This window comes from Zingiber officinale, chromosome 6B (assembly GCF_018446385.1).
Source record: "Zingiber officinale cultivar Zhangliang chromosome 6B, Zo_v1.1, whole genome shotgun sequence".
NCBI lineage: Eukaryota > Viridiplantae > Streptophyta > Magnoliopsida > Zingiberales > Zingiberaceae > Zingiber > Zingiber officinale.
The window spans coordinates 94,709,607-94,723,771 of NC_055996.1; the positions used below are offsets into that span (position 1 = coordinate 94,709,607).

The 14,165-nt window shown below is 35.2% G+C and overlaps 1 protein-coding gene across 2 annotated transcripts; it reads right to left on the reverse strand.

The window, feature by feature from the left end:
• Positions 1 to 2,319: 2,319 nt before the first annotated feature.
• On the reverse strand, positions 2,320 to 3,518 carry LOC121993228. 2 transcript variants are annotated; one of them, XR_006115136.1, is made up of 3 exons: positions 2,770 to 3,518; positions 2,504 to 2,699; positions 2,320 to 2,421 (listed from the first exon to the last, which is right to left on the reverse strand). XR_006115136.1 is itself a non-coding variant. In XM_042547934.1 (2 exons), the coding sequence occupies exons 1-2, from the start codon at positions 2,923 to 2,925 to the stop codon at positions 2,520 to 2,522; spliced, it is 336 nt and encodes a 111-aa protein (XP_042403868.1). In that variant the 5' UTR covers positions 2,926 to 3,518; the 3' UTR covers positions 2,320 to 2,519. The 2 variants fall into 2 exon arrangements, 1 of the variants encoding a protein (XP_042403868.1); XM_042547934.1 differs by having other exon boundaries at positions 2,320 to 2,699.
• Positions 3,519 to 14,165: the final 10,647 nt, after the last annotated feature.

A 14,165-nucleotide genomic window follows, 5' to 3' on the forward strand; every position in this document is an offset into this window, starting at 1 on the left:
AGACAAATTAGGAAGTTTTAATTCTTATTATAATTAAAATTCTCCTTGTTTATAGCTTATAGATGTGGTCGGCCATGTAATGTGAGAAGAGGAAATTATTTTTAATTAAATAAATTTTCCTTTTCATGGAAAAAGAATTAAGGAAATTTTTATTTAAATTTCCTTATTTGCCAAGACCAAGGATTATAAAAGAGGGGGTAGAGGTGCCTTCATGGCTAACGACTCTATTCTTTTTCTTCCTCCCTCTCTTCCTTGGTGGTGTGGCCGGCCCTCTCTTTTTCTCTCCTCTCCGTATTGTGGCCGAAACTTCTTCATTGGTGGAGTTCTCTTGGTGGCCGAATCAAGCAAGGAGAAGAAGGAGAGAAAGAAAGCCTAGTCTCTAGCATCCCTTGGTTCATTGGTGGTGGCCGAACCTATCCATCAAGAAGAACTCTTGGTGGCCGAAACCTAGGAGGAAGAAGAAGGTGCTTGGTGGTTCTCATCTCGGAAGATCGTTGTCACATAACGTCTGAGGTTAGAAGAGGAATATGGTAGAAGATCAAGAGATCATTAAAGTTTACAAAAGAATGTATAATTAGTAATTAATTTTCGCATCATACTATTTGTATTTCTTTTGTATGAATTCCAAATACAAGAGGCATTAGATCTAGTTTTTCGAATTAGTTTTTCGAGTTTGTGTTTTCTTCTTTTTCGAATTTGTGATTCGATTGTTCTTTTTGGTTAACCTAGAGTTATTTAAGGAAATTAAATATTAGCTTTCCTTAAAAGGCTTTGTCTAGGCGGTGGTGGTTGCTCCCATATCCAAGAAGGTCATGTGCCTCGTCATGCAGTCCTAGAAGCCAATTTTGGAAATTAATATTTAATGGAATTAATAACATAGGTGGATTTGAATCAATAGTGTTAAGTTCCGCTTGCGATTCAAATCTAAACTATTAAGAACAGATAAGTTAAATTTAGAATCAATGATGTTAAGTTCTGTCTGCGATTCCTAATTTAACTTCTAAAGAACACAATAGGTTATTTAAGGAAAGGTTCGACACTTGTACAAAAAATTTTGTACAGTGGAACCGGTACGTTTTCCTAGGACTAACCAACATCTCCTTCTCTTGGTTGCTTGAAGATCTTGTGGATGAGAACTTGGCACTGAGACGAGTAAAAGAATAGCAATAGAACAATAACTCCTAGTGCCCTAATCCCCTTTTTCAGCGTTTTAGAATAGAGTCGTTTCTCTACATTTTGGTCACCGCCAATTGATTGAGAAAATAACTCAATTGATTACCAATTCCGTTGGACGGTCATTAACTCCAAATTAACGGTTGAGATTATTCCATTTTGAATCTCGATCAATTGGTGGGAGTCTCCAATCGATTGATAAGCTTAATCAATTTAGAATCCTTCTTTCCTCATGAACAAAGCCTTCTAATTGATTGAACCAATTGATTGACCATGCCTAATCGATGGTCAATCGATTGGGCAATCAATTCAGCAATTTCTGTGTTCTTGAAAAAAGTCAGTCAATCAATTGCACAAATCGATTAACCAGTGCCTAAATGATTGAATGTTGTGTTTGCGAAGAAAAATCCCTAATCAGTTGCACAAATCGATTAACCAGTGCCTAAATGATTGAATGTTGTGTTTGCGAAGAAAAATCCCTAATCGATTGCACCAATCTATTAGACAATTCCTAATTCATTGGTTGATCAATTTAAAAAGCATATGTCTTCGTAAAGAAAGCTCCTAATCGATTTCATCAATCGATTAAGAAATTTCTAATCAATTGATTGAAATATTTGGAATACCTCCGTGTGCTCGAGTTTGATTACCTATCGATTGGAAATTTGTGTCAATCGATTGGTGCACCTAAAATAGGGTTTTTCAACCATAAACCCTCAAGCACATTTCCAATCAAAACCAATTATCTCATGCTAAATGAATCTCCTATTCCCTAGGTGTTGTGCCTAGAGCTTCCTCATCTTTGATTCTTCATCTACCTTAGCATTTGATCTCGCGATCTTCTCGGATTCCAAGCTTTTACCAAGAGTTTGATCCTCGACCTTCTTGGACTTTTGTTTCTTTGCTTTCAGTCTTCTGAACTACAAGGACTTCTTCTTGTCAAAAATTTGATCCTCAATCTTCTTGGACTTCTTTTTCCTTACATCCGGTCTTCTGACCTACGAGGGCTTTTTTTACCAAGAATTTTGTTCTCGATTTTTTTGGACTTCCCTTATCCTACAAACTTATAACGCAAGTTAGATTCAATGTATTAACTTAAACTTAAATAATTAAAACTTCTCATCTATGGCATAATCACACCAATACTTACAACACACACTATGATAAAATCAAATGATTGACATCACAACATTTTAATTTGAAATTACACTGCAACCAAACATGGGGAATAAACGTTAATAACCATCCCTGCAGATGCATGGAAAAATAGTAAGTAAAGACACTGAATAATGGCATCAAGATTTGGATTTAAGATCTATCTCTCGTTCACCTGGGATTGATCCGAGTCATACAGTAGTGCCTCCCTTAAAGTGAACAACTACTTGAGAATGTAATTTTTCCAGAGCTGCTGCCTTGGCTGTTACTAATCGAAGTTGAGACTGGTGAGTGGGCATGCTGCTCGGATGGGTATATGGATTTAGATGATCGCTAGTCTCTGCAGTTGCAGGGGGAACCTCCGCAGTCTTCTGTATCCCCCAAAGAAGTGATAGTTAAAAAAGATAAGTATCAGGAGTTTATGCAAAGGCTCTAACTTACGGGAACTAAGCAATCATGGATGATCTTCAAGGGGGATGGAGGAGGCGATGCCTGAGAGAATTCTTCTTTAGAATTGCTAGAAGAGCCTTTAGATATTTGGATGGGAGATGAAGAAGTCACTGGCGGAACAAGTCTGGGACGGGACATAATTCGCATGGATCTTCTTTTGGGTGATAGGGATAATTGATTGACTTTTCTCTTGGTCTTCTTTGAGACCACTAGGTTTCTTGATTATCGTCACGTTGTTGCAAAGATCCATGAGTCAACCGAGTAGAAGAGGATGAATGCTGAGATTTTACTTGCTTCAAGGAGGTCATTGGGTGAGAGGAAACACAAGGATGACTAGGGTTCTACAAATAGACGCTTGGAGTAAGAGAGAATATACTAGATTTTATAGACAAAAGGAATTATAAATGAAGCAGGAATACAAACGGGCATAGGAATACAAAGGATCGTAGGCAAAGAGTTGCCCCTTTCCAGTTGTTTCTTCAGCCTGTCCACTTGAGCTTGAAACCTCACCACTTGAAGCAAAGCAGCACTTATCTTAAGTCAAAGATTCCATCAAATCATCTACTTATCTTTCAAGTTCATAAAGTGTTCGTGTTCTTGATATAGAGTTGTGTTAAACTATTGTTAATAGCCTATAAATCCACAAAGACACGCCGATAGGATTCGAGCAAAGGATGGGATGAGCAAAGGAAAGAAATCAAAAGAAGTATACACCAAATAAAAAGGAATAGCATTACCCTATGAGAAGGAGGGCTATCCTCCGAAGGCAGAGAAGAAACGGGATCAGTCATATAAACGACAGGATGATGCAAGCCAACTTGTAGAGAAAAATTGAGGGATGGAAGGAATGTGATGAGATATGATAAGCTTTATAGCACCATGAATCATCCCAGAAAAAAAGCGATCAAAGGTAACATTAAGGTAGAAGTAAATAGTCATGCGCAATTATTGAGATGCACAATCCGAGCCAAAGTTCCAGAAGTAGTCACAAAAAAAAAAAAAAATTCCCGGGGTCATGTCGTAGTAGAATATTCAGATTGTCTTCCAGACACCCACGATTCGAATCCCAACTATGATGTATTTGTAAGAATATTTCCTCCAAATTGAGGGCGCAATCAAAAAATGTTAGCTGACTATCACGTGCATTTCTTGATTTATCCTGATAGTCGATGAAAAATTTTAATGAGATTAAATCGGTCATCCCAGAAAAAGTTAATGAGGTTAACTAGAATTTTTTTTTTTTTTATTTTGGATAAAGAAGTAGTCAAAAAGAGATACTGTGACAGGTCTGCACGGAACTGACAACAGATTGGATCATTGGTAGACAAAACGTGAAGAGGAAATTGCTTTGATCAAGGTAATTCACTTTTCAAATTAAAATTACAGAATCAAAAAACTTAGGACATCAGATGAATTACTTTGTTGCTCGTACTGACACATTTTGGTATATTCCTATTTTAAAAGGTAAAATATTGATGCTTCTAAATATCAATATAACGGTAAGTGTTAAATAAATAGCTAGTATTTTTAGGTTATAATAATAGCCAATGAGTCAAGTATTATTGTTATTATAATCCTTGGCTATACTTTATGATATGCAAGTTAGTATTGGTGACAACTTTAGATATAACGGCCTACTTGTCAGATAAATAGTTCCTCCGAATTACTCTTTATGATAGCCTCCAGACTACTATTTGTGACCGTTTCAGAGCTACTACTCACTATCAAAGCTTCCAAATATCAATATAACGATCTAAGTGTCATGTAGCTAATCCTCTGGGCCATAATAACAATCAATGGGCCAAGTATTACTATTATGATACCTCCTGGCTGTTATTTGTGACAGCTTCATAACTACTACTCAATATTAACGCTTTCAAGCATCAATATAACGATCTAAGTGTTAGCAACTATCTAAGTGTTAGCAACTAGTGCTTCTGAGCCATTAATAATGGACAATGTGTCAAATATATCTGAGTTCTTATTTCTGAGCATCACACCAATGATGGGTATACTGGTTGTGAAAGCTTTATCTTAAAGCTCCAATATAGTTAAGATCTCATTGATTCTCATTTGTTATTGCATTTCTTAAAGATATTAGTATTGTCACTACAAGAAAAAAGACATACAACAACGGTTTTTCATCGTTGTCGTAGGTCATTTTTAACTGTTGTTAAAGGCTGTGTTGTTAAAAGGGGTGGCAAACGACAACAGTTTTTAACCGTTGTCTGCGAAGGCAAAGACAACATTTTAACAACGGTGAAAAACTGTTGTCTTTTCCTACAAAGACAACAGTTTTTCACCGTTGTCTTTGAGCGTATGCCTAGGATCTTCAACAACAGTTTTGAACTGTCTACGACAACGGCTAAAAAACGTTGTCTTTTTAGCCAACGACATCGGTTTGACAATGGTTAAAAACCGTTGTCTTTTTAGGCAACGATGTTAAATAACATCAGTTTGTCACTATTGTCTTTTAACGCCATTGACAACAATTTGACATATTTAAACTGATGTCTTTGGGTACAATATACAACATTTTGACAATAAATAAAAAACTTATTAATCTTTTCCTACTCAATGGTTTATAAAAAACATCCAGTGCAAATTTCATTGATAAAAAACCTACATAATCAATATTTACAATGCAAATATTCCAACATTCAAACATCACAAAAGTAGCAAACATCAACATTCAAACATCACAAAAGTTTACACAGCCAAAAGTTTATATATATCACACATATAGTCCAAAATATCATGTTTTGTTGGAGCACGTCTTCTCTACCTGTGCATCTTCTAAACTGCAGCCTTTTCTGGTTTCTCCTCCCTCCTAGCTTCTCTTTTCTTCTCCTTTCACAGAAACTGCAGCATATGATTACAAGTTAATTCATTTCCCAGGAGTAAATGGCATAAAAAATGGATCTCTTGGAAATTTCACACGTACCTGACCTTATTACAGTTTTACAAAAACTCAGAGTAGTATGTCTTAAAAGACCAGCTATATGGCTTTACAAGTAACTCTTAAGTATGGTAAACCAAACCTATCAACTTTACAGACCAAAAAAAATTCTATCCAATTTGAAGCATATAGAATCTAGCTAAATTCACAGAGCAAGCAATGGCTTAGAGCAACAACCAGATTCTGGTTCTATCATCGAGCATCAAAAAAGCATTATAGAATCTAGCTAAATTAGACATGAAAAATCAAGTTCCAACTTATTTCCGGAGCATACAAAATCACAAATACAAACAAGGGCTGAAGCAACAAAGCAGCACACAGAGAATTAAACAAACAAGCTTTACTAATTTAAATTCACAGAGCAAGCAAATTGATCAACCCACAATTATCATACGGATCTACTCTCTTGATACTCAATTAGACTCAGTAAACGGCCTAACTTCTAGCACGAATCAAAATTCCTAACTATATTAGCATTTTCCCCAATTCATATTCGAATAAAATTCTCCGACAATCATGCAAAAGCATAGAGATGGTTTATTTAGTTTTTACACGGAATAGAGAGTAGAAAAGAGCAATCCAAACTTCCGACAACATCATAGAGGATACCGCTAATTAGATCATGGAAATCACATAGATAGAACTAGTAAAGAACATAAAAGCCCAAGATTTAACGATGAGACTGAGGGATTTAACAAAGGACCTGCATCTAACCATGTATCAAACCAGAAATTAATATGATCTTCACCTAAACGCCATCTAATCTGCTCTTCTGCTACGTTTCTCATCTGTAACGTCCTGTGCAGTTTTGTGAACTCATGTGTGCAGTTTAGTCATGCCGATTGGATTTGGTAAATGGACTCGGAGACAGATATCTCCAAATCAAGTGCAATCAAGTATAAGCAGCATGTATTCAATTTAAATGAATATTATTATTGTCAAATGCAATAAGATGAACTCATGTATATACCTATTCATAAATATGATCTTGTATGCATTCTGCTATCTCAGAGCGCACTTCATCAATTTCTTCTTGAGAGTACTCCGCTTTTGTGAACTGTGAACACACATAAATTATATGATCTTAAAGAACAAAATATAATTAATTGGAAAAAAATAATAACTAAATAATTTCTAATTATTTGAGATGATAAAGATAATATTACTATCGATGGTAGTGTATCCCCCTCGATCATTGCATTTTCTTCAGTAATTTGCCTCATAAATCTCATCACGTAATAACCACATTGTTTCGCATCTGGCTGCCTAGGAACCTACGTTAAAGGCAATTGATATTGTTAATGATAAATATACACATACCTTGATTGATTGAAATAGAAGTACACATACCTTGATTACTTCCCATTGTACATGCTTTCTTCCTTTCCTTCCATTGTTCGAATTAAACAATCTTAACGCCCTTCATATATACATTCAACATAGTTGATATATAAGTGTTTTATGACTAAATTAAATACATAATAAAAAGCATACATAAACTCACATTTCCACAACATATTTCCAATCTTCATCACGAATGCGATGACTTAAAGAATCCAACAAGTAAACAATCTCCTTATGAGGTTTAATGACAGTCAAATTCCAATGGAAACTACACACAAATACAAAATTAGTGCATACAATTCACTAAAATAATCAATTGAAAATGATATTAAAGATGTTCATTACCCATTGCAACTTGGCACCAAAACTAATTGATTAATTGATGCACCACTCATCCTATCTGCTAAGAAACTTGCCCTCTGGTTCAACCGTTCAGTTTTACCTATTTTGTCTTGTGTGGTTTTTTGAAAGTTTGGGATGCTATGCGGATTTACAAATCTGAATTTATCAATCTTATTTTCTTTTACCAACTTTTTATAAAGATGCCTGCCATTTGAAATAAAAAAAATCAGAACTATATTAGATATTAAATACTGATCTAATAAAGTATGTGCTTCTTATATACTAAATTTAAAAAAGAACAAACAATACTACAAGGTAATTCGAAGACTTACCATATGTAAACAACCACACAATTTCCTGAAATTGGCTCCAAGTGATACAAAGCACTAATGTCCTCAAGATGCAAGTTCAGTTCATAATCATCTTGAAATACCTCATGATCTAAAGCAATTGACAATTTCCTTCCATTCTCAAGAGCACGCTTACAATAACAATACACCACGCGCAATGATCTTGGCACACTTGATAACAAAGTCTGGTTATTTTCTACATGTGCTGTTTTCTTCATTTGACGCTTCTAATAATTGTAATTGTAAACTTTTTAGATAGGTGCAATACTAAATAGTTTCACAGATATTTACTTTGAAATATTATCTTAGATGTACCTTTTGTCGTAGCATCAGCAGGTGTTTTGGCCAAGCCACATGGGTTCCAACAGCATCACCAATAGTTTCACATTCATTGGGAATCGGAACTGGCAAACATGCTGATTTCTGCATTGCTTCATCGATGGATACACGCATACAATTCTTGGGTAACGGAACACCATGGAGAGAGTGATTAACTCCAATGACCTCAACAACTGTACCATATGCAACAATGTCTGTGCTAGAATCCAATGTCAAAATAACTGATTTACCCTAAAAGATAAATAGTTGTGTCATTGAATTATACTAACTCTTTATTTTAATTAGAAATATAACCACAACTTATATACCTGTAAAGCAACTTCTTTATCCACAACTTGCATTTCGACATCATTGAACTCTTCATGACTGGGGAAAGTCTTATCGGTGTTCAGTTTATTGTCATTTTGCTGAGGTAACTTTACCGAGCAACTTCCTTTGTCATTAAAGTCACTGCCCCATGCGCCCTTTTTGTAGACAATTGCTTCAAGGTTTTGAATGCGTGTATCTTGGTCTTGAATTAATTTTCTAGCCTCCACCAACTCTCTCTTTTGCTCAATCAGTAGCTCTCTATCAACATGGTCAGTCTTCCATCTACTACCATTAAAGAACAATGATGGAGTGATATGACCTCCAATAGCCCTCACACGTCCACTATGTTCTCTTGAATTGAGTGCTTTCGTAAGAATATCTTCTTTTGTCCCATTAATTTCGAGTGTACCCTCACGCTTCTGTTGTATATAATCATCCTGCCATCCAAATAAAAAAAAATTACTTTAAAAGTTTCATTGAAATACAATAATTGATTTTTACTCATAGCTTCTCACAATCTTGTCTATTGTTTGTTTCAACTCTTGGCCATCAAATTTCCCTTCTTTATTAACCCTTCCTTTCTTCCAAATAATAGCTCTATTGATTTCATCATCGTCACATAATTCATTTGCCTAAGAACAAGAATAATTGAATGATATATGTTAAATAAGAATGATTATTAAATGCTAAACAAAACCGTTATACGAATTTTATAAGCAAAATATACTTACTATTTCTTCAGCATATCGTGCATATCCTTTACGAGCAAGGCGATGGGGGTATATGTTCTTCTTTCTTTTCTCGTTCTGTTGTTCACTTAGTTTCTAGTCAAGTGAAACATTCCACATATCAAATTTACTAATTCATCATTTACCTTAATATCTACTTATTTTGAAAGAACAAAAGACTAAACTTACAATAAAGTCATCAGACATGCGAGTCCTGACAAAAGAAATCCAATCATCTCTTGCAAGACCATAGCCGCTAGGTGGTTCATCCAACTCTTCGAGTTTGTCAAGCTTCTTTGAAATGAATGTCTGAGTGAGATGGGATTTAAACTGACGCCACTTATTACTTGCTGAATTCAAACATCCCTTCTTCCAACTTGGGGGAACATCATATGTCAGCTATAAAACACAATTGGGAATACAATAAACTGATTAGTACCTATATTCATCATTGACACCATAAGCAAACACAATTTCTGGAAATTATTCTAGCATTGAAACAACACACACATACATTAAGTTTAAGGCATTCTCATCATTGAGTGTTTTGGAGATCTGAAATTACCAAAACAAAGCTAATGCAGGAGTGCTCGTGGCTTTTGATTTGCCCTATTTGTTTATTAGTTTAATTGTGGATCTATTTTCAATCTGGATGATTTAGTTAACGATAGAGTCTCAGCGCTGTTAACATCGTTCGCCTTATTATAGGCAAGTAGTAACTCGCATGGATGTATCCACTTCCGAATATGATGAAACTAATGCCTTAAAATAGGAGGTTATTATACACCCATAATAATTTGGTTGACAGTAGGGTTGTAATATCTAAAACGGAAAACATTTGATATTCAAGTTATTAGATGGATGGAAGCTTTGGATTGTAGTAGACAACCACAAACAATGAGATATACAACCATTTCTCTTGTATTTGTATAGTTTTGTTAGGAAGATTGAGCTTTAGTATTTAACATGTCTAGAGCCTTAAGTTTAGTTGTTGTGCTATTGCACATATTGGATATTTGTGTATATCAGATATAAAATCATGCCCTTAACATTTTGTTTGAAGAATCAAGTGCAAGTAAAGACATATACAAACAGCACTAGCTTTGGACACTGATATGACAGACAAATGGATTTGTTCTTGATTTCGTACAATTAACCTTGGACAATGTTAGGATCCTTTGACGATTGTTGGTTACTTATAATCCTAAGTTTTCTAGTTGGAGCAACATTCGTTTTGAAATTGTTTGATGATTGGCAGTTGGTAATCAGGTCTTACAATGTTTGTAGATTTGGTAATTTCTTGTTGAGACACTGGACGACAATGCAATCCTGGTTTTCTCTTTGCTTTACAATTGTTTCAATGCTAATGCAGAAACAAAGCTACCAGAACTAAGTACAAATGAAAACCCCACTGATATAGAAAAAGAACCTGCTGAGGGATCTAAAACTGAAATGGAACAAGGAGAATCACGAACAACAGAAGAACAACCTACTGAAACATACGAAGCTGAAAGAAAGGAAGCAGAACCTTGTGAAATTTAAGAACCTTCAACTGAACTATCTAAACCTGAGCAAATGCAGCAGAGCAACTTGAAATAGAAAACCAATCTTTAACTTGTATATATAAAAATCATACTGTTGAATGCTGAAGTAGCAAGAACAGCAGGCAATTCATACTGTTTTACTATCTTTAACTCATCTTTTCATGCATGCCATGATATGACAAATAAAATTTGCAATATGATAATTGACCAGAATTTCTTTAACTTACTTACATTAACTGATTCCCATATCAATTCTTTAACTTCATTTGGAACTTGTTTCCACGTCTTGTAAGATATCTTGACCTTTTCTCGAGCAAGCAAGCCAATGTAACTTTGCATTGCAATAGCAGCTCCTCCTACTGGCTGTCCAAGTTTATTAAATCTTACCTCCTTTCGAATTCCTTGAACCCTTTGTTTAGTAAGCTTATCCAGATGGGTACGACCTCTAGATGTTCTTGTTGTTTCAGTGTCTGTAGATTCCAGCATTGTCTCAACATGTAAACTGTTGTTAGTGGATGTAGATGCAATTTTTCCTTTGCCCTTCCCAATCATTGCAGGTTGTCCTTTTCTCTTGCTTGAAGCATGAATTGTGTCATCACCATCAGATTTGATTTTAAGCTTTCCAAAGGATGCCATAGATCTCAAATTTAATCTATTGATAAAAAAGTGAAACAACATATCAATATTTAAAAAAAATACACAATAAGAAATTCACCTACAAAAGAAAATCAACATACATAGATAAAAATTTGAAATACCATCATGTGCACAAAATCATATTCAAAAATAAGATACATATCAATATTGTCTACAAACATATCTTCAAAAAAAACTATAATTGGTTAAACATTTTCAACCCAAGTGCCATCACAATCTTCACGAAGGCATTGGGGTTCATTGTCATCTACTCCGTAAGCATCCATTGATGGTAACTCTCTGGTAAAAGATTGATAGTGGACTATAGTGTCTTCCAATTCATCCCCATTTGCATATTCAAATGACTCTCTAGTAGGAGTTGCAAGTACAATACTCCATACAGGATCTTCAGGATCTTCAATATAAAATACTTGCTTCGCTTGACTTCCCAAGATAAAAGAATCTGATTTGAATCCAATTCGTTTCAAATTTACCAATGTGAAACCAAGATCATCTACTTTTATACCATTATTATTCTCCACCCAATTACATTTGAACATTGGAATTTGAAATTTGTGGTAATCAAGTAACCATATTTCTTCAATAACTCCATAAAAAATCATGTCCGACACAATTGGATTTTTATCCTTTGCACTGGCAACTTGCATTGTCTTTGCGACTAAGCTTACTCCAGAATTTTGAGCAACTCGTACATCATCACGTTCTTTCGTAGCATAAGTAATCCCATCAATCAAATAACTAGAATACTTTAACACTTTCTTGCTAGGTCCACGCGCTATCCACTTTAATCTTTCAGATATTTGAAGGGTCGAATGGTCAACCGCACGTTCAACCTATAGTTAACAATATAATAAAATTTAAATTTTTGCGTAAGATACCAAGAGTTGTATGTATGCTAATACATAGTAGTTTTGGAACGTACAATATCATGCAACCAGTTAATAAATGTTCGGTTATGCTCATCTTGTAGCCACTTTTTGGACTTAGCTTTTTGAGGAAATCTTGCTCTCAACTCCACCATGTGTGCCCTAATAGAATTATTTTAAATAAATAAACCAATAGAATGAATTCAAATTGCATAAAAGTATTGATAAGTTAGAGAACATACTCGATATAAGGATCAATCTCATCATCATTCGTCAATATGTAACGATGTGCTTGTTGCAACTCATCATGCCTAGCGGAGTGCACTATTGCACCCGATAAAGGCTTAGTACGTTCTACTTTGTGATGACTTGATGGTATCCCAATTGTGTGGACATTAGATAGATAGTCTGAGCAAAATTCGACAGCCTCTTCAGCAATATAACATTCGGCTATACACCCTTCAGGCCGATTGTGATTGCGCACATAACCTTTCAAAATCTTCATGTATCTTTCAAATGGGTACATGTGTCTATACCAAACGGGTCCGCACAATTTGACCTCTCGCACGAGATGAACAGTTAAATGAATCATTATATCAAAAAATGAAGGAGGGAAATACTTTTCAAGCAAACACAATATCATTACAATCTCTCTTTGCAAGTCATCCATCTTTAAAACGTCTATTACTTTACTATATAACGCATTGAAGAAGAAACACAACCGAGTGATAGTATCTCTGACATGTTTTGGCAAGACACCACGAATAACCACTGGAAGCAATTGTTGCATTAAAGTGTGATAGTCATGTGACTTAAGGCCAACAAGTTTCAAATCCTTCATCGACACAAGGTTTTTAACATTAGATGAGTAACCTTCAGGGACCTTTATTCCTGACAAAGAATTGCAAATACTTCTTTTCTCAACTTTACTTAGAGTGTAACAGGCAGCTGGCAGAAACGTTCTTTTCTCCCCAATCCTTGGTGTCAGTTCAGTTCTTAAATTCATTTCCATAAGGTCTAATCTTGCTGCGACTCCATCCTTTGTTTTTCCTGGAATGTCAAATAATGTACCGATGAGACTTTCACAGACATTTTTTTCAATGTGCATCACATCAAGAACATGTCGAACATGTAGCTCTTTCCAATATTCAAGTTCAAAGAATATTGATTTCTTTTTCCAACATGTTTCTCCATCATTCCTCTTTGATGATAGCTTTCCGCTGATTTTTCCCAACTGATAATTATTTCTTTCAACTCTTTCCAAAACTTCATGGCCACTCAATGGCTTTGGTGCAAGGTTAAATTTCTGGTTTCCATTAAATGCCTTCTTTTGCCTTCGATAAGGATGACATAAAGGTAGAAACCTTCTATGGCCTGTATATGACATTTTTCTACAATGCTTCAACCTTGTTGAATAAGTTTTTTCTGCACAAATAGGGCATGCATGATATCCCTTCACAACACATCCTGACATGTTCCCATATGCAGGAAAATCATTGATTGTCCATAGCAGAACAGCTTTAAGAGAGAAACTTTCTTCTCGATATGCATCATATGTTTCGACACCTTTATCCCATAAACATTTTAAATCATCAATCAGAGGTGCTAAGTAAACATCAATATCATTTCCTGGTTGTCTAGGACCAGATATCAACAAAGTGAGCATAATAAATTTTCTCTTCATACACAACCATGGTGGAAGGTTGTATGTGATCATTAAAACTGGCCAACAACTATATGTAGACCTCAACAAACTGTGGGGATTAATCCCGTCTGCTGATATAGCCAATCTCAGATTTCTAGGCTCAGAAGCAAAATCAGGCCACATGCGATCAACTAATTTCCAAGAAGGTGCGTCAGCTGGATGACGTAAGTATCCATCATGAATTCTTTTATCAGTATGCCAGGTTAACTCCTTGGATATCGCCTTATTCCGAAACATTCTTTGA

Excerpts from the sequence above, each read along its gene's own strand:
- LOC121993228 (XM_042547934.1), bottom strand. The coding sequence starts at position 2,925 with ATGCGAATTATGTCCCGTCCCAGACTTGTTCCGCCAGTGACTTCTTCA. Across the intron at positions 2,700-2,769 it reads TCCATGATTGCTTAGTTCCC|AAGACTGCGGAGGTTCCCCC; the intron begins GTAAGTTAGAGC and ends TGGGGGATACAG.